Source organism: Martes martes (genome assembly GCF_963455335.1).
Source record: "Martes martes genome assembly, chromosome: 10".
Classification (NCBI taxonomy): Eukaryota; Metazoa; Chordata; class Mammalia; order Carnivora; family Mustelidae; genus Martes; species Martes martes.
The window spans coordinates 19506835-19520859 of NC_137898.1; the positions used below are offsets into that span (position 1 = coordinate 19506835).

Sequence of the window (14025 nt, forward strand, 5' to 3'; positions counted from 1 at the left end):
CCTCCTCTCTGGCAGCCCGGCGGCCGACAAGCGGCCCTGAGGCTGGAAGCTGCCTGCCCTCGGCTCTCTGCCCCGACGGAACCGTGACGGCTGAGCCGACCCCACCCACCCGTAACCTCCTGTTGGGGTCAAACACTCGCTCCTCCGAGGTCCCACTGTGAGCGGGGCCCCGTAGGGAGGGAGGTCCAGGCGGGGCGCGAGACCACCTCCAGGTCCCGGGTGCTCGGTCAGAGCGGAGGCGGAGAGCGCAGCCAGACGGGGCTGCCAGCTCCCTCCCCAGCCCGCGAGGGGGCGCCGCGTCCCCATGACAACGCGGACACCCCACCCCCCCACCCCAGCCTCCCGGGAGGGCAGCGCCCCCTGCTAAGCCGTACTGCCAGCCGGGGGCGGTGCCCCACAGTGGCCGAGCGGGGAGCTTGTCGGCCGGCTCTAGTGAGGGGCGCGCGTAGCTGGGGTCCCCGACGCCCCGGGTGGTGCCCCCCGCGCGTCGCAGTTGGGTGGCCGGCCCGGGGCGGGCGGCGCGGCCCCACCAGGATTGGCTGCTTCCCCGTGACATCACGCGGCTCGGGGAAAAGTGCGAGCGTGAGCGCGAGTCGAAGCCACAGCGCCGGGAGCTGCGGGCGGAGCAGGGGCCGCCCCTCGGCACCCCGTCCCCGCCCCCGGCCCGCGGCCCGGCCGCGCGCCCCGCCCGCTGGCCCGCGGGCCGCCCGCTGGTCCCGCCGTCTGTCAGGTGCGAGGGGACCGGGGCGGAGGTGTCTGGTAAGTGACTCCGCGGCGGCGCGGGGGCGGGGGGACTCGGTTGGGGGAGAAGGACGTGGGGCTCCCGGACCCTCTGAGGCTCCCCGGAGGCGGGTCCCACTGGGACGGGGCCCCAGGCTCTTTTGGGGACCAGCGCGGTGCTTGGAGCTGCACAGAGCCCAAGGGTGAGGGGCCCCGCGGGAAGAAAGACCCGGAGTCTCGGAAGCTTCTCCAGGTGCGCCTCTGGGAAGGAATGGACATTCAGGAGGTCGGGGGAGGGGTGCCCGCCCACAGCCCTCAAGGCTCCAGGGGCAGCCGTCGGGGGCGGGACCCCGCACTCCAGCCCTCCCACCCGCGGCTCTGGAGGGCGCCAGGCTCTGGAGCCCTAAGGAGCCTTTTTCCCGCCCGTCTCCCCGCCCCCAACCCCCGGCGCTGCCAGCCCACTCCGGTCCATGAAGTCCTCCATCCGCGACCTTGAACCCCGACGGAAATACCCCTACCCTCCCCTGGCGCCCCTCCCCCACTCTAGGACTACCCCCTGCTGTTGCCCAGGCTCCGAGCCCGGGAGAGCCCGGGAGAGCCGGAGCCAAGCCCTGGGCCCAGTGGCGGAAGTGTCAGGCGCAGTGTCCCCGGCGAATTCCCTGAGCCCCTTTTCCCTCCTGTGAACTCTTGAGTCTCTTCTTCCGCCCCAGGGACGGATCCAGGGGCACAGCCTTTCCGGAGCCTTAAAGTGAATGCCTAAGAACCAAGGACCCACACCCCAACCCCCTCCCCACGGCGTCCAGAACATGCGCTCCCTTCTCGTCCGGAAAAGGGGGGGCTCCAGAACCCGGGAAAGCACGGTGCCCACGCCCAGAGGCTGCAGGAACTGCGTGCTAGGGGGTTGGGGGGAGGGCGGGGCACCGGAGAGCCAGGGCCCCGTTGACCAGGAAGGGGACCTGGAGGAGCCTCCAGAAGAGCCCAATAATAACTCCCAACCTCGAGGTCCTCCCAGGCCCAGAGCTCGAGAAACCGGGAGCCCACTTTAGCCGCTGGGGCCAGATGGTGCCTCTCCGGCGGGGTGCAGGGTTAGAAGTGTGGGAGGGAATGAATCTTACACTCAACTGACCTAAGCCACGGCTGGGCCTCCCCGTTTTGGGGGTGCTGCCGGTATACTCCCACGGGCAGACTGGGCACCCTTTGACCATAATGCTCCTGAGCACGCTGAGCTGAGCCGGGTGTCCTGGAAGGCCAGTGGGGCGACTCCAGCAGAGGCCCCTCGACAGAAGTCAGTCCCAGGCTGGGACACCACGCCACAGCGTTGAGGACCCACACAACGTCTCAGGCGCTGGCTGAGACGATGCCCCAAGGTCAGGAGGCCCGTCGCAGCCCAGATTGTAGTCTAGCCGCGACCCCTTCCCACCCACGAGCAGGGCACGGGCACGATTCAGATACTGGCTCTAGACTGGATCTTCTCTGCGCTCAGACAGCGGAAGTCTGAACTGAGGTCTCCTGGCAGGGCCGTTTGAACCGGGGCAGGTCACCTACTGTGGGCTCTGCGTTTGCTCTTGTGCACAAACTCACAGGTACAGGCATACCCAAATCGTGTGCATTCCCCAGACCACAGCACCCCGGGCCCGCGCACGCATGCACAAGCACGTGTCCACATGGCACAGGCCTGCTCACGCGCACACGGGCCCACTGGTATCCAGGCGTGGCCGAGCGCGCACACACGCACATGCAGACAGCTACTCGCTTCTACTCGCGCTCCCCAGTAATCACACACAAACAGAACTCGCACTCGCCTTCCCGCCCACACATTGCTCGGCGGGGCCGGGTGGAAGCCCGGCGCCCTTAACTTTCCCACCAATGAACCCGCGCGGGGCCAAGGGCAGCTCGCGGGCAGGGCCTGGCAAAGGGGTGGGGTTGGGGGGTGCGGGCACGTCCTACCCTTGGGAGGCCCTGCCCTGGAGCCTCCTCTCTGTTCTCGGTCGCACTGGAGTTGGGGGCGGCGGCGAAGAGCCGCCGCCCGCCCGGAGTCAGGAGCCGGCACCCAGGGCTCGACATTGCCATCTAGCGGTGTGCACAGCCCTGGGCAGCGGCTGCTCGAATCCCGGATCTCCGGCGGGCCTGGATGGCAGAGAGAGGCCCCAGAGAGGGTTGCTGTCAGAATGTGTACAGGGGGGAAACCAAGGGGTTCAGAAAGATGCTGGGGCGGGAGTCGGCAAGGCACCATGCTTCACCCTTTCTGCCGCTGGCAGCTTCCCCTAGCGGACCCAGAGGGGAACTAAACCACCTGTCACCTCCTTGGAGACAAGATGTCCCCCATGGAGATAAGAGGTCTCTTTTCTTCTGGGAAAGCTAAGTGGGGGAGCCGGCAGGGAGCGGGAGGGGACCCTTAGTTCTTTGGTTTTGAGCAGTGGACAGCAGAGGCAGGAAATTCACCTGAGACAGGTTGAGGTTGAGAAGGTGGCTCCTGGGTTCTAATTGAGCCCTTCCCCCTTACACACGGGATGACTTTGGGCAAGTTAACTAACATTATCCTCATCTGTAGGAAGATAGTTACATCAGTGAGATGGGGATACTAATAGTACCGGCCTTATCAGGCTTCTGCAGGGATTAAACCAGGTAATCTGCTGAAAAAGCTCAGAAGGATTCCTGACTCCTAGTTAACACTCAATAAACCACGGCTCCTATGTTTTTCGTATTTGGGACCTCTGGCCCCATTCTCATCTCGCTGGCCTGTGTCCTGGCCCTGGGAGGCTGAGATGGGGCTTTCCTTGGAGCTGGCGGACAGATCCATCCTGCCCACCCCGCGCTGGCTTGCACCTGCCTGGGGAGGGCCAGCCCTCCCTCCTAGGTGCTTCTGCCCTACCAGCTCAGAGGGAGACACCGGAAACTCTCCAAGATGAAATGGGGCTGTCAGAGACCCCAGAGAGGCTGGTTTTTAGCCTTTGCCCTTGACTCACGTGTGACCTTGGAAATGGCAACACCCCTCTTTGAGCCTCTCCTCCTGAGAACCAAGGATTTGGACAGGCGAATGTGAACTGCCAGGCCAGGAGGCTGGGTCTGGGTCTGCAGAGGCGAATGAGAGGGGTTGAGGCCAGGCGTGGGGCGGGGGTGGGTCACCCTGGTCCTTGCCTCTAGCCTCTGGCGCATTTTCTTGTGGCAGATGGAAAGTTCAGTTGCTGGTCCCCATAGCTGCTTGGGAGGGGTCTGGGACCGGGTCCTCTCTATTTTGCAAACGAGAAAGAGAGGGGTAGGAAGGTGAGGTGGCTGGTCTAGAGCCAGGACCCTGCTGGCCTTGGAGCCTGGGCTGCTGGGTGAGTGCTCCTTCCTCCACACTGGCTGCCTCGCCCTCTCTCTTCCTCTCTGTCACACACAGACGTTGTGTATACGACAGCGCGCGGGGCTGGCGGGGCTGGGACGGGGCCCGTGTGCGTGTGTAATGGTGCGCGTGTTGGCGGGTGTGAAGGAGGCTGGGCTGAACGGCTGCCCTGGCACAGCGCACTGGGCGTGGGCCTCCCTCACGTGTATGGGAGAGGAAGGCAGGGGAGAGATGAGGCGGGACCTGGGTGGGAGGGGGGTACAGGCTCAGGGGAGGGGCCATTGTGCTTGGGGGGCCCTAGCCTGGATGCTCTCTGTGTGTGCTGGCGGACCAGGGGGTGCCCTTGGGGTGGCCACAGGCTCCCCTGCAGCATCCCCCCTTCCCTCTGGGACACTTTGAGGCCCCTTTGGGTCCCCAGTTGGGCTGAGAGCTGGTGCCGGCCCCTTGGAAGCCCTGTGTGTCTTTCCTTGGCTGATAGGCCCTCTCGGCTTCTGACTCCTCCTGGTCCTCCCCTAGCCCCTTGCTGTGGATGGTCCCTACCACCCCTGCACTGAGTGCCCCCCCAACCCTGGGGCTGGGAGGGGGAGCTCGGGGAGGGGAGGCTGTGTTGGTATGTACCTTCCTGGGCCCTCTACATAGCACTCTCCTCGTCCTCGGCGGTTCCCCACTCCAGGCCACCCCGGTCATCCCCAGAGCCTTCCCTGAGGTCACCTCACCGGCTCTTGTGGCTCTTGAGGTCTCCCTCTGCCAGAACCCTTAGCTCTGGGGCAGCAGCAGGACGTCAAGGACTTGTGGAACCTTGGGCGGGTTATTTAGCATCTCTGTGCCTCAGTTTCCTCACCTGGAAGTAGTGAAAAATAAAGGTTTCTACTTCACAGACGTGTCGTGAGGAAGACATTAGTTAATATTGGTAGAAAGTAAAGTGCCCGACACTTAGTAGATGAGAATTCTTAGCTGCTAATATATATTCTTGCCTGTGTCCCCAGTGCCATCTAGGAGGATAGAGGACAGGTCCCCTGGGATGTTTGATCACAAAATGACTGAGGAGGTAAATGAACGCTCCCAACCAGAGCTACATGCTGATGTCTGGGACCACTGAAGACCCTCCCCATTGCTTCTCTGGGGCCTGCACACACTGGCCTTCTCTCTGTGCCCCATATGTGCCCCAGGGCCTTTGCTCTGGCTATTGCCCCGACTAAGCCACCTCCGTGACTCTTCACATGGCTGCCTCCTTGCCATTGTCCAGATCCCCTCCTTGGAGAGGCCTTCACTGATCACCCAACAAGGAAGCATCCCTGTCTGTCCTCTGACTCACCCACTATATACCATTTGCCCTCTCGTTTTCCTTCCAGTTTTTTTTTTTTTTTTTTTTTTTTGTGGTTTGCACGTTCGTCTGTCTGCCCCAATCAGACTGGAAGCTCCGTGAGGGTGGGGACCTTGTGTGTCTCAATCACTTCTGTAACTCCTGCACCCAGGATGGTGCCTGCACACAGTAGGCGCTTAATACGTGATGAATGGGTGAAGAAACGAGCCAGTGATGGGACGGAGTTCTCCAAGGCCCCACAGGACGATGTTCCTCTGTCACCTCGTGTTACCTCTAAACCCCTTCAGCAGCTCACCCTTTCCTCTCTCCCTCCTCCTCCTCCAGACACTGCCTGGCTGCCACGGCTAACCAAGATGGCGAACATCACACCAGTCAATGGCAGCTCGGGCAACCAGTCTGTGCGCTTGGTCACGTCCACGCATAACCGCTACGAGACCGTGGAAATGGTATTCATCGCCACAGTGACGGGCTCGTTGAGCCTGGTGACTGTCGTGGGCAACATCCTGGTGATGCTGTCTATCAAGGTCAACAGGCAGCTGCAGACAGTCAACAACTACTTCCTCTTCAGCCTGGCGTGTGCCGACCTCATCATCGGCGCTTTCTCCATGAACCTCTACACCGTGTACATCATTAAGGGCTACTGGCCTCTGGGCGCCGTGGTCTGTGACCTGTGGCTGGCCCTGGACTATGTGGTGAGCAACGCTTCGGTCATGAACCTCCTCATCATCAGCTTTGACCGCTACTTCTGTGTCACCAAGCCCCTCACCTACCCAGCCCGGCGCACCACCAAGATGGCAGGCCTCATGATCGCCGCCGCCTGGGTCTTGTCCTTCGTGCTCTGGGCGCCCGCCATCTTGTTCTGGCAGTTCGTGGTGGGCAAGCGGACGGTGCCAGACAACCAGTGCTTCATCCAGTTCCTGTCCAACCCGGCGGTGACCTTCGGCACTGCCATCGCGGCCTTCTACCTGCCCGTGGTCATCATGACGGTGCTTTACATCCATATCTCCCTGGCCAGTCGCAGCCGAGTCCACAAGCACCGGCCCGAAGGCCCCAAGGAGAAGAAGGCTAAGACCCTGGCCTTCCTCAAGAGCCCCCTGATGAAGCAGAGCCTCCAGAAAGCCCCGCCGGGGGACGCGGGCCCGGAGGAGCTACGCAATGGGAAGCTGGAGGAGGCCCCTCCCCCGGCCCTGCCGCCCCCGCCGCGCCCCATGGCCGACAAGGACACTTCCAATGAGTCCAGCTCGGGCAGCGCCACACACAACACCAAGGAACGGCCCCCCACGGAGCTGTCCACCGCGGAGGCCACCACGCCGGCGGTGCCCGCCCCTCCCCTCCAGCCGCGGGCCCTCAACCCCGCCTCCAAATGGTCCAAGATCCAGATTGTGACGAAGCAGACTGGCAATGAGTGTGTGACAGCCATCGAGATCGTCCCGGCCACGCCTGCAGGCATGCGTCCGGCGGCCAACGTGGCCCGCAAGTTCGCCAGCATTGCCCGCAACCAGGTGCGCAAGAAGCGCCAGATGGCGGCCCGGGAGCGCAAGGTGACTCGGACCATCTTCGCCATCCTGCTGGCCTTCATCCTCACCTGGACGCCGTACAACGTCATGGTCCTGGTGAACACCTTCTGCCACAGCTGCATCCCCGAAACGGTGTGGTCCATTGGCTACTGGCTCTGCTACGTCAACAGCACCATCAACCCCGCCTGCTACGCCCTCTGCAACGCCACCTTTAAAAAGACCTTCCGGCACCTGCTGCTGTGCCAGTATAGGAACATCGGCACAGCCAGGTAGGCGGGCAGAGGCGCCACAGGAGGTGCTGGTGGTCGCGTGTGTGCGCTGAGCCGAGGGGGTGGTCACGGGGGTGGTCCCTCCCGCGGCGGTCGCGGAGAGGTCTGGAAATCTGGAAGCGTCTCTCCGCCTTCCTGTTCACCGAAGAGAACTGAGGTCCCCGAGAGCCCTGTGAGGCTCAGGAAGCAGCTGCGGCGGGATGCAGACAGACCAGATCTCCACTCAGCGCAGGCCGAAGGAGGCTCAGCCCCAGAAGCGTCTGGAGCAAGACTGCCTGGCCCCCCCTCTGTTGGCCCGCCTCAGGTTGCTGGGAGGCACTGGGCTTCTGGGGCACCTGGCCCACTGTGACCAACCGGCACGGCTGGGAGAATGGACATCTGTGGGGGAGCAGAAGCCCGGGATCCCCTTGGGAGGAGCAAGGGAGCCGATGCTGGGGAAAGGAGGCTTGGGAAGGGAGTGGAGGGGTAGGGTCCCCCCATTCTGCTGTAGTTGGTGCTTTCTCCCTGCTGCACCCCGCATGTAGGCCCAGCCCCTCCTCCCAGGTCCCATTCCAGGGGCAGAGCTCTTTCCTTGCTGCAGCTGCTCGGCCAGGCACTGGTTGAGTGGGCGGGTGGGCTAGGAGGCCAGGCCCTTGTGGGCTCTCAGGCAACCCCTTCCCCTCTCAGTTCCTCCCCCACCCCAGCACTGTCCTGGTCGTGGTCAGGATGGGGCAGCTAGGAAGTCAGCATCTCACGCTCAGGAGCGGAGGTCTGGCTTTCTGCGGTCCCACACTGAGCAGAGGCCCCCCTGATTCTGAAGAGCCCCCCCAGCAGGCTTCTGCAGCATGTGAGGGAGGCCTGGGTCGCCGGGGAGAATGGGGGCCAACTTGACCCACACAGGGTTCAGGCAAGCAGCTCCCATCTCCTCTCTCCCAATGGATAGAACCTTCTATTGGTAGTGGGCTGTACCAAAAGACCTTTGCTTGAGAGTGGCTGAGATGAGGAGTGTCAGTTCTAGGGAGCCTTCTGGCCTCCCAGCTCTGGTATGCCCGCCCCCCCCAGGAAAGAAGAGACTGAAACGCTCAGGGGACTGGATGGGGGCACCCTTTCAGCAATCAGTCAGGGCCCTGAAAGCAATTTTTCATAACCATTCTGCTTTTTCCATGAGCTCTGGGGAGCACTCACCGCCAAGCCCCCCAGCCCCCTGAAAGCCACATCCCTACCGCCTTCCCTTTCCTTCCCAAGTTTCTGCCCCAACAAATTACCACAGCAAACTCCCTGGGTTGGGGCTTTTATATATTAAATGAAAAGCTTTTATTGGGAAAACAAAACAAAACAAAACAAAACAAAACAAAAACACGACTGTTTATTTATTTCTCAGTAATGGCATCTTTGTGGGGAAGAAGAAAAGGGGGTACTGGGAATCACATCCCTCTGGGGCAGGAGGCTCAAGCTGTCCACAATCCCCTGTCCCTCCCCATCTGGGACACTTGGGGGTGGGGGCAGAGAACTGAAAGGAAAGAAGCAGGGTATGATTGATAAAGCTAACGAGTAGACAAAAGGCACTGGTAAGTGGGTCTCCTCGGCATCCAGACCTGGCTGCTAGTCCTTTCCCTTTCCTTTCTTGGCTGTAAAACAAGCAAGAAACAGCGTGTTATCGGAGTCACCTGAAGTTCAAGTGACCTGGTAGAGACCCCCTGTATATATATTAGGGAGAAAATTCTGCCCCCTAGTGGCTGCAGATCAGCGGACCGGGTCGCTGGAGGGAGAGCGCAGCCATATTGATGCTGGAAGGGCCGCCACACCGACTTGGGACACTTTCATTGGGGCTCGGGAAATCTTCAAGTTCTTGGTCCCAGGGGCCCTCAGCCTCCACCTCCTCACCTAACAAGGTGGGCTGATTCACCTCTGCCCTGAAGGCCTCTCTGGGCTGCTGTGAATTGGCAATGAGCTAAGGGGTGGCGGGAGTAGGGACTGGGAAGTCCTTATACTAGAAAGGACCCAAGCTGACCAAATGTTTCCTCTGGCTGGAGAGGTGACAAAGCCAAGCCCTTCTGGGGCAACTTCCTGACTCCCAAGCAAAATGCTCCAACAGAACCGAACGAGTTTGTACTTCCACTCTGGCCAGAAGGATTTGATAATCCTTGAGCACCTTCTGTGGCTCACCCTCAGTACCTGCCCATCTAGGCATCTCTATGGACAGGAAAAGCATAGGGCAGAGGTGTCAAGAAGTCACCCGCCACAGTCCAGAACTTCAGGCTTAACCATTCCCTCTCTCAAGTTGTGGAAGGCCCCGGCAATGACCACCCCCCCACCCCCAACCAGTTCCCTGACCTTTGGCCTTGGCTTTGGTCTTGGGGGTGCAGGGCTTGGTCACGCGGATGGTCTCCTGGCACTGGGCATTATACCGCGCCTTCTTCAGGGTGCCTTGGCGGGCTTTGGTGCCCGTGCCCCCATCACACGCCCCCCAGCTCTCAAACTTGTACTTGCAGTCCGCTGGCGGGAGAGCGCCCGGGGTCAGATTTGGGGGCCCAGTGGTGGCCACAAACCTGCCCAGGTTTCAGTGAGGCTGCCCCCACCCCCGCGAGCCCTCCCTCCTCCTGCGCCCCACCTCACCTCCAAACTCCTTCTTCCAGTTGCAAGGCACCCTGCACCGGGTACGCTGAGTCTGGGCCCCACAGGTGCCCTCGCGGAAGCCCACGCCGCAGTCCTTGCTGCTGGGGGTGCAGGGCCCCCAGGCCCACTCCGCGCACTCGGTCCCCGGGCCGGCCTTCTTCACTTTGTCTAAGACGCACGGGGAACGGAGCTCAGACTCACTCGGGGACCGCTTCCTGGGGTCCCGGCCTCGGCATGCCGGCGGCCAGACCCGAGGCTGCCGGCCTCACCCGCCGGTCTCCAGCCCTCCTTCAGTCCCCCACACCCCGTATCACCTTTCTTTTTGGCCACCGCGGAGGTGAGCGCCAGCAGGGTGAGGAGGGCGAGGAGGAGGAAGCCTCGGTGATGCATCCTGCGGGGAGATGTCGGGTCAGCGTCCCCCGGCCGCCCCCTTCCCCACGGGGGCGCCGCACGCGCGCACCTCCCACCCCCGGCCCCACTCTCCAGGCCCACGGGCCGCGGCGGCGGCAGGAGGGCTCTGGGGTCGGCCCCTCGCCGCTAGCCGGGGCGCACAGCCCAAGGCGTCTCGCTGGGGGCGGCCTGGAGTCCAGGACGCAGCTCGGACGGCCACCCCGCCCCCGGGGACCGGGGTCGGCCGGGGCTCAGCGGGCGAAGGGCCGAGGCCGCCGCTGCAAGTCCGCCGGGGCCCCCGTGCGCTCACTCGCTCGGTGCCCGCGGTGCTGCGCTCCCTCCCGCGCCGGGCCAGTCCCGCTCCGGCCGCCGCGGCCCCTTTTGTCTCCAGAACCGGTCTGAGCCGGTCACATGGGCCCCCGCCCCCTTCCCGCCCCCCCACCCCCACCGAGGAAGGACCCGCCCCGCCCCCTCCCCTCAAACCCGCACCGCCCCCCGACCCCGGCGTCCCCGCCTCCGCTCCCGCCCCGCGCCCCCCGGCGCTTCTACCCCGGCTTCCCGCCGCGGGTCCCCGCACCCCCCGTTCGCTCCGCCCGGGCCGTCCATGCTCAGACGGCGGGCTCTGCCTGCCCCCCATTTTCCGAGCCCGGGGTCTCCCGGCCCCAGGCCCCTGTCCTGCCCAGGCTCCCCCGGGCCCTGCCCCAGCCCCAGCTTTCCGCCGCGGACTCTGTCCCCCTCCCCTGGGGCCGTTCTCTTTCCCCGATGGACGCCCGCCTTTCTTCCCGGGGAGGGAAGCCCGGGCGGATGGGGACTCGGGAGGGAGCTTGGAGCTCCGGAGGTGTCACGGGTCCCGGCGCTCCCGGAGCCTGCGTTCCAGCCTGTGTGCGGCTCCGTCCCCGGATGACTGTTTAACCCCGTCGAGGACAGGCTCTCTGCGGCCCCTCAGGTGCTGGGGACAGAGCGCCAGGCCCACCTCGGGTCGCTTCACCAAGTGCGCAGGGAGCCGCTCCGCTGAGTGTTCGGGGAGCCTGGGACGGGAAGCCCCAGAGAAAGCGCTCGGGCTCGGGGGACGCGGACCGCGCCGCGCCTTTCAGGAGCGCAGGTTTTCGGGGGCGGAGGCCGGGGGAAGTTGGGGGAGGAGGAGCCCTCAGGCCTGGATTTGGTGAGGCTTGGAAGCTGACAAGAGTCGTCTGAGAAGTTCCAGACCCAGCCAAGGCGGCGGCTGCTGCAGATGCCCACCCCTTCCGATCCTGGGGCCTAGGGGATCACCTCACCCGATCCCCTAAACAGCAAAAGCAACCGAGGCCTGGGGAGGGTGCTTGCCCAGGGCCACAGGGCAAGGGGGCCGAAGAATCCAGGCCTCGCCCTCCGCCCCACCTCTCTTTCACTTTCATTGTTGTCGTCCCTGCGGGAAGCGGGAAGCCGGAGGAAATCAGCTCCTCCTCCCCCGGCCCCGCCGAGCTGCGCAGCCAGGCAGAGGTCAGGTCCGGGGCAGGCCCTGAGACCCCACCCCCAAACGGGAACCAGGAACCCCCACCTCCACACACACAAGAAAGGGTCTGGGTCCGGGGTGTCCAGTCTCCCCACCACCAGACCCCGCTGCTTCTGGAAGACCTCCTCCGCAAGAAAAGAAGAGCAGAAAGGAAAAAAATCCTCTTTACTGAGTCACACCCAGCTGTAAACATGTCACCATGAGAGCCCCCACTCCAACCCCCAGGCCACACAGTCGGCGGTGATGAAATGACTGGGTACACGGGGAGGGTCTTTGGGGGTGGGCACCAAGCGGGGCAGCGGGCACGCAAACGCGGCAGGTTCTGTGTTTCTGGGAGGAAGCTCCCGGGGAGGGTGGGATGGGGCAGGAGAGGGGGCCCAGGCTGCCAGGCTCAGAGTCAGGGCCCTCACCAACCTGGTGGCTTAGGAACCCTCTTCCCAAAGGCTCCCCAATAGGGTCCCCGGCCCCGCTGCCCTCCCCCTGCACCCCAAGGCCCAGGGAGGGCACCTGCGGCGGGGAGGGCGAGGGCCGCCCTGAAGTGGTCCAGCCCCAGCCCCCTCAAAGGCCTGCCCCGTCCAGTGCAGTCTCCTGTCCCCCTGTCAGCCCGGGGTCAGGCTGAGGCCTCAGGCCCACAGGTGAGATCCCCCAGCTCCTCAGAGTCCAGCCCTAGGCCTGGGCAGCTCCTCAGGGGGCAGCACGGGGCTCCTTCCCTGGGGCATGGGTCCCCCCGTGGTCATCCGACTGGAATGTGGCAGTGAGGTGGGCGATGGGGGGGGTCCCCCTCTGGCGGCCACAGGCCTTGCGGCTACACAGCCGTCTCCTGGTCCTCCCGCTGGACCATCTGGTAGTGCTGCCGGTTCTCCAGGTAGGCAGCCAGCTCCGTGTCCTGGGCCTTCTCCGCCCGCTGCCGGGGAGTGTCGCCCTGGAGGGGGTGCAGCAGCCGTCACTTCTGGGGCCTCGGGAGAGGGCAGGGGACCTCCCCTCCAGGTGGCCAGTAAGGAAAGGAAAAGCTTCAAAGGACAGGCAGTCATGCGCCCTTCCCCCCCACCCCCACCCCGCATCGCAGGCTCAGGTTTCTCAGAATCCGGACGATGTTGGCTAAAGAACAGCTTCCAGTCCTAAAAGGCGGCCCTTCTCCATGGCTCCCGCTCACAAGGGCCAGAGCTGGGGACAGGGCTGCCCTGTGCCCATGTGAACGCCCTGTGCCCGCGTGGATGCTCTGCGCGCTGCTCACCTGCTGGTCCGTCTTCATGAGTGAGGCCCCCGCCTCCACGATGTAGTGGCAGATGGTGCGCTGGCCCAGGGCTGCCGCCTGGTGCAGACAGGTCTCCCCGCTGTGGAAACGGGCTGGCTGTGGACCCCCGTCCTGTCCTCGGGGTCCTTTTGTCCGCCTCCAGTGGGCGATCAGAGAAGGGAGCTCGGGGCTGGGGGGCAAGGGATGGGGCCTGGAAGGGTTTCTAGGCTCTGACCAGCTGAGTGGGAGGGGCTGGAAGAAGACGGGGCAGTTTCCAGGGTCTGGCACTGCCCAGATACTCACTTCTCCTCCACAGCGTCAAGGATCTCTGGGGGTGCTGGAGGAGAGGAGACGGGGCAGTCAGAGAAGCCTGGCAGCCTCCCCTCCTCCGGCCTTGGCCCTAGCCCAGGCCCCCTGGTGGCCCAGCTCACCGTGGTCCAGCAGGTAGCGGACCACATCCTTGCTGCCCGTGCTGACGGCATGATGCAGGAGCGTTCGGCTCTGCTCGTCCCGGTGCATAAGGTCGCCCCCAGCTCGGTGCAGCTCCTGGAGCTGAGGGCAGGGGACAGAGCAGGGCTGGGGCTCCTCAGGGCCACTTTCCTGCCAGCCACAGAAATGTCCCCCAGTGCACAAAGGTCGCAGGCCTGACACTAGGGTGCTCACACACATCATCCCTCTGGGGGATCTTTCTGGAGTGCAGGTGAGACTCCCCAGGAGCACGGACCCCCAAGCCCCGGGGCCTGTGGATCCCCTAAGACTCGATCCTTCCTGAACACTGGGGAAAGGCAGACTGTGCTAAGCCCCTATGAAGGGACACTGTGAGGGGGACAGCGGCAAGGTGGAATGCGGCAATCACCACGGAGACCCTGTGGAGGGGCATCCAATTACAGATGACAGCTCCTTGACAGGCTAACTTGGCCCCACCCAGAGGCCCTGACCTCCCTGGGCGCGACCTCCCTGCTGCGGCTGCGGGGCCACGGGGCAGAGGAACCCAGCCCTGGCTAGTACCTTACAGAAGTTGTTCCTCTTGGCAGCCTCAATCAGCTCCTCACCTGCACGGAACACCTGCCCGTCACACTCGGGGGCCGCAGACCCGGCCCCGTGTGGGTGCACAGGTGTGCCCGCCCGAGGTGTGGGTCTGCCTGGGACGCCCACACTA

General features: G+C 64.0%; 3 protein-coding genes across 9 annotated transcripts in view; 1 reads left to right on the forward strand and 2 right to left on the reverse strand.

Moving 5' to 3' along the window:
• Positions 1-5722: 5722 nt before the first annotated feature.
• Positions 5723-8450, forward strand: CHRM4 (cholinergic receptor muscarinic 4; the record flags this gene model as incomplete). Its single annotated transcript, XM_080815277.1, has 1 exon — positions 5723-8450. The coding sequence occupies one exon, from the start codon at positions 5723-5725 to the stop codon at positions 7157-7159; it is 1437 nt and encodes a 478-aa protein (XP_080671403.1). The 3' UTR covers positions 7160-8450.
• MDK (midkine) lies at positions 8418-11547 on the reverse strand. 2 transcript variants are annotated; one of them, XM_080815278.1, is made up of 5 exons: positions 11114-11547; positions 10065-10141; positions 9751-9918; positions 9469-9630; positions 8418-8762 (listed from the first exon to the last, which is right to left on the reverse strand). In XM_080815278.1, the coding sequence occupies exons 2-5, from the start codon at positions 10138-10140 to the stop codon at positions 8737-8739; spliced, it is 432 nt and encodes a 143-aa protein (XP_080671404.1). In that variant the 5' UTR covers position 10141; positions 11114-11547; the 3' UTR covers positions 8418-8736. The 2 variants fall into 2 exon arrangements, with proteins under 2 accessions (XP_080671404.1, XP_080671405.1); XM_080815279.1 differs by lacking the exon at positions 11114-11547 and adding an exon at positions 10451-10534.
• A 231-nt stretch (positions 11548-11778) lies between these two features.
• DGKZ (diacylglycerol kinase zeta) overlaps positions 11779-14025 on the reverse strand; it is a gene marked incomplete at its 5' end in the record, with an annotated part of 32128 nt that continues 29881 nt past the window's right edge. For 4 of the 6 annotated variants that reach the window (XM_080815281.1, XM_080815280.1, XM_080815283.1 and 1 more), the window contains 5 exons: positions 11781-12554; positions 12867-12966; positions 13170-13203; positions 13298-13418; positions 13875-13918. In XM_080815281.1, coding sequence (XP_080671407.1) covers positions 12438-12554; positions 12867-12966; positions 13170-13203; positions 13298-13418; positions 13875-13918 — 416 coding nt within the window. In that variant the 3' untranslated portion in view covers positions 11781-12437. Of the gene's footprint in view, positions 12555-12866; positions 12967-13169; positions 13204-13297; positions 13419-13874; positions 13919-14025 lie in introns of all 6 variants that reach the window. The other 2 variants (XM_080815285.1, XM_080815284.1) reach the window with 1 other exon arrangement.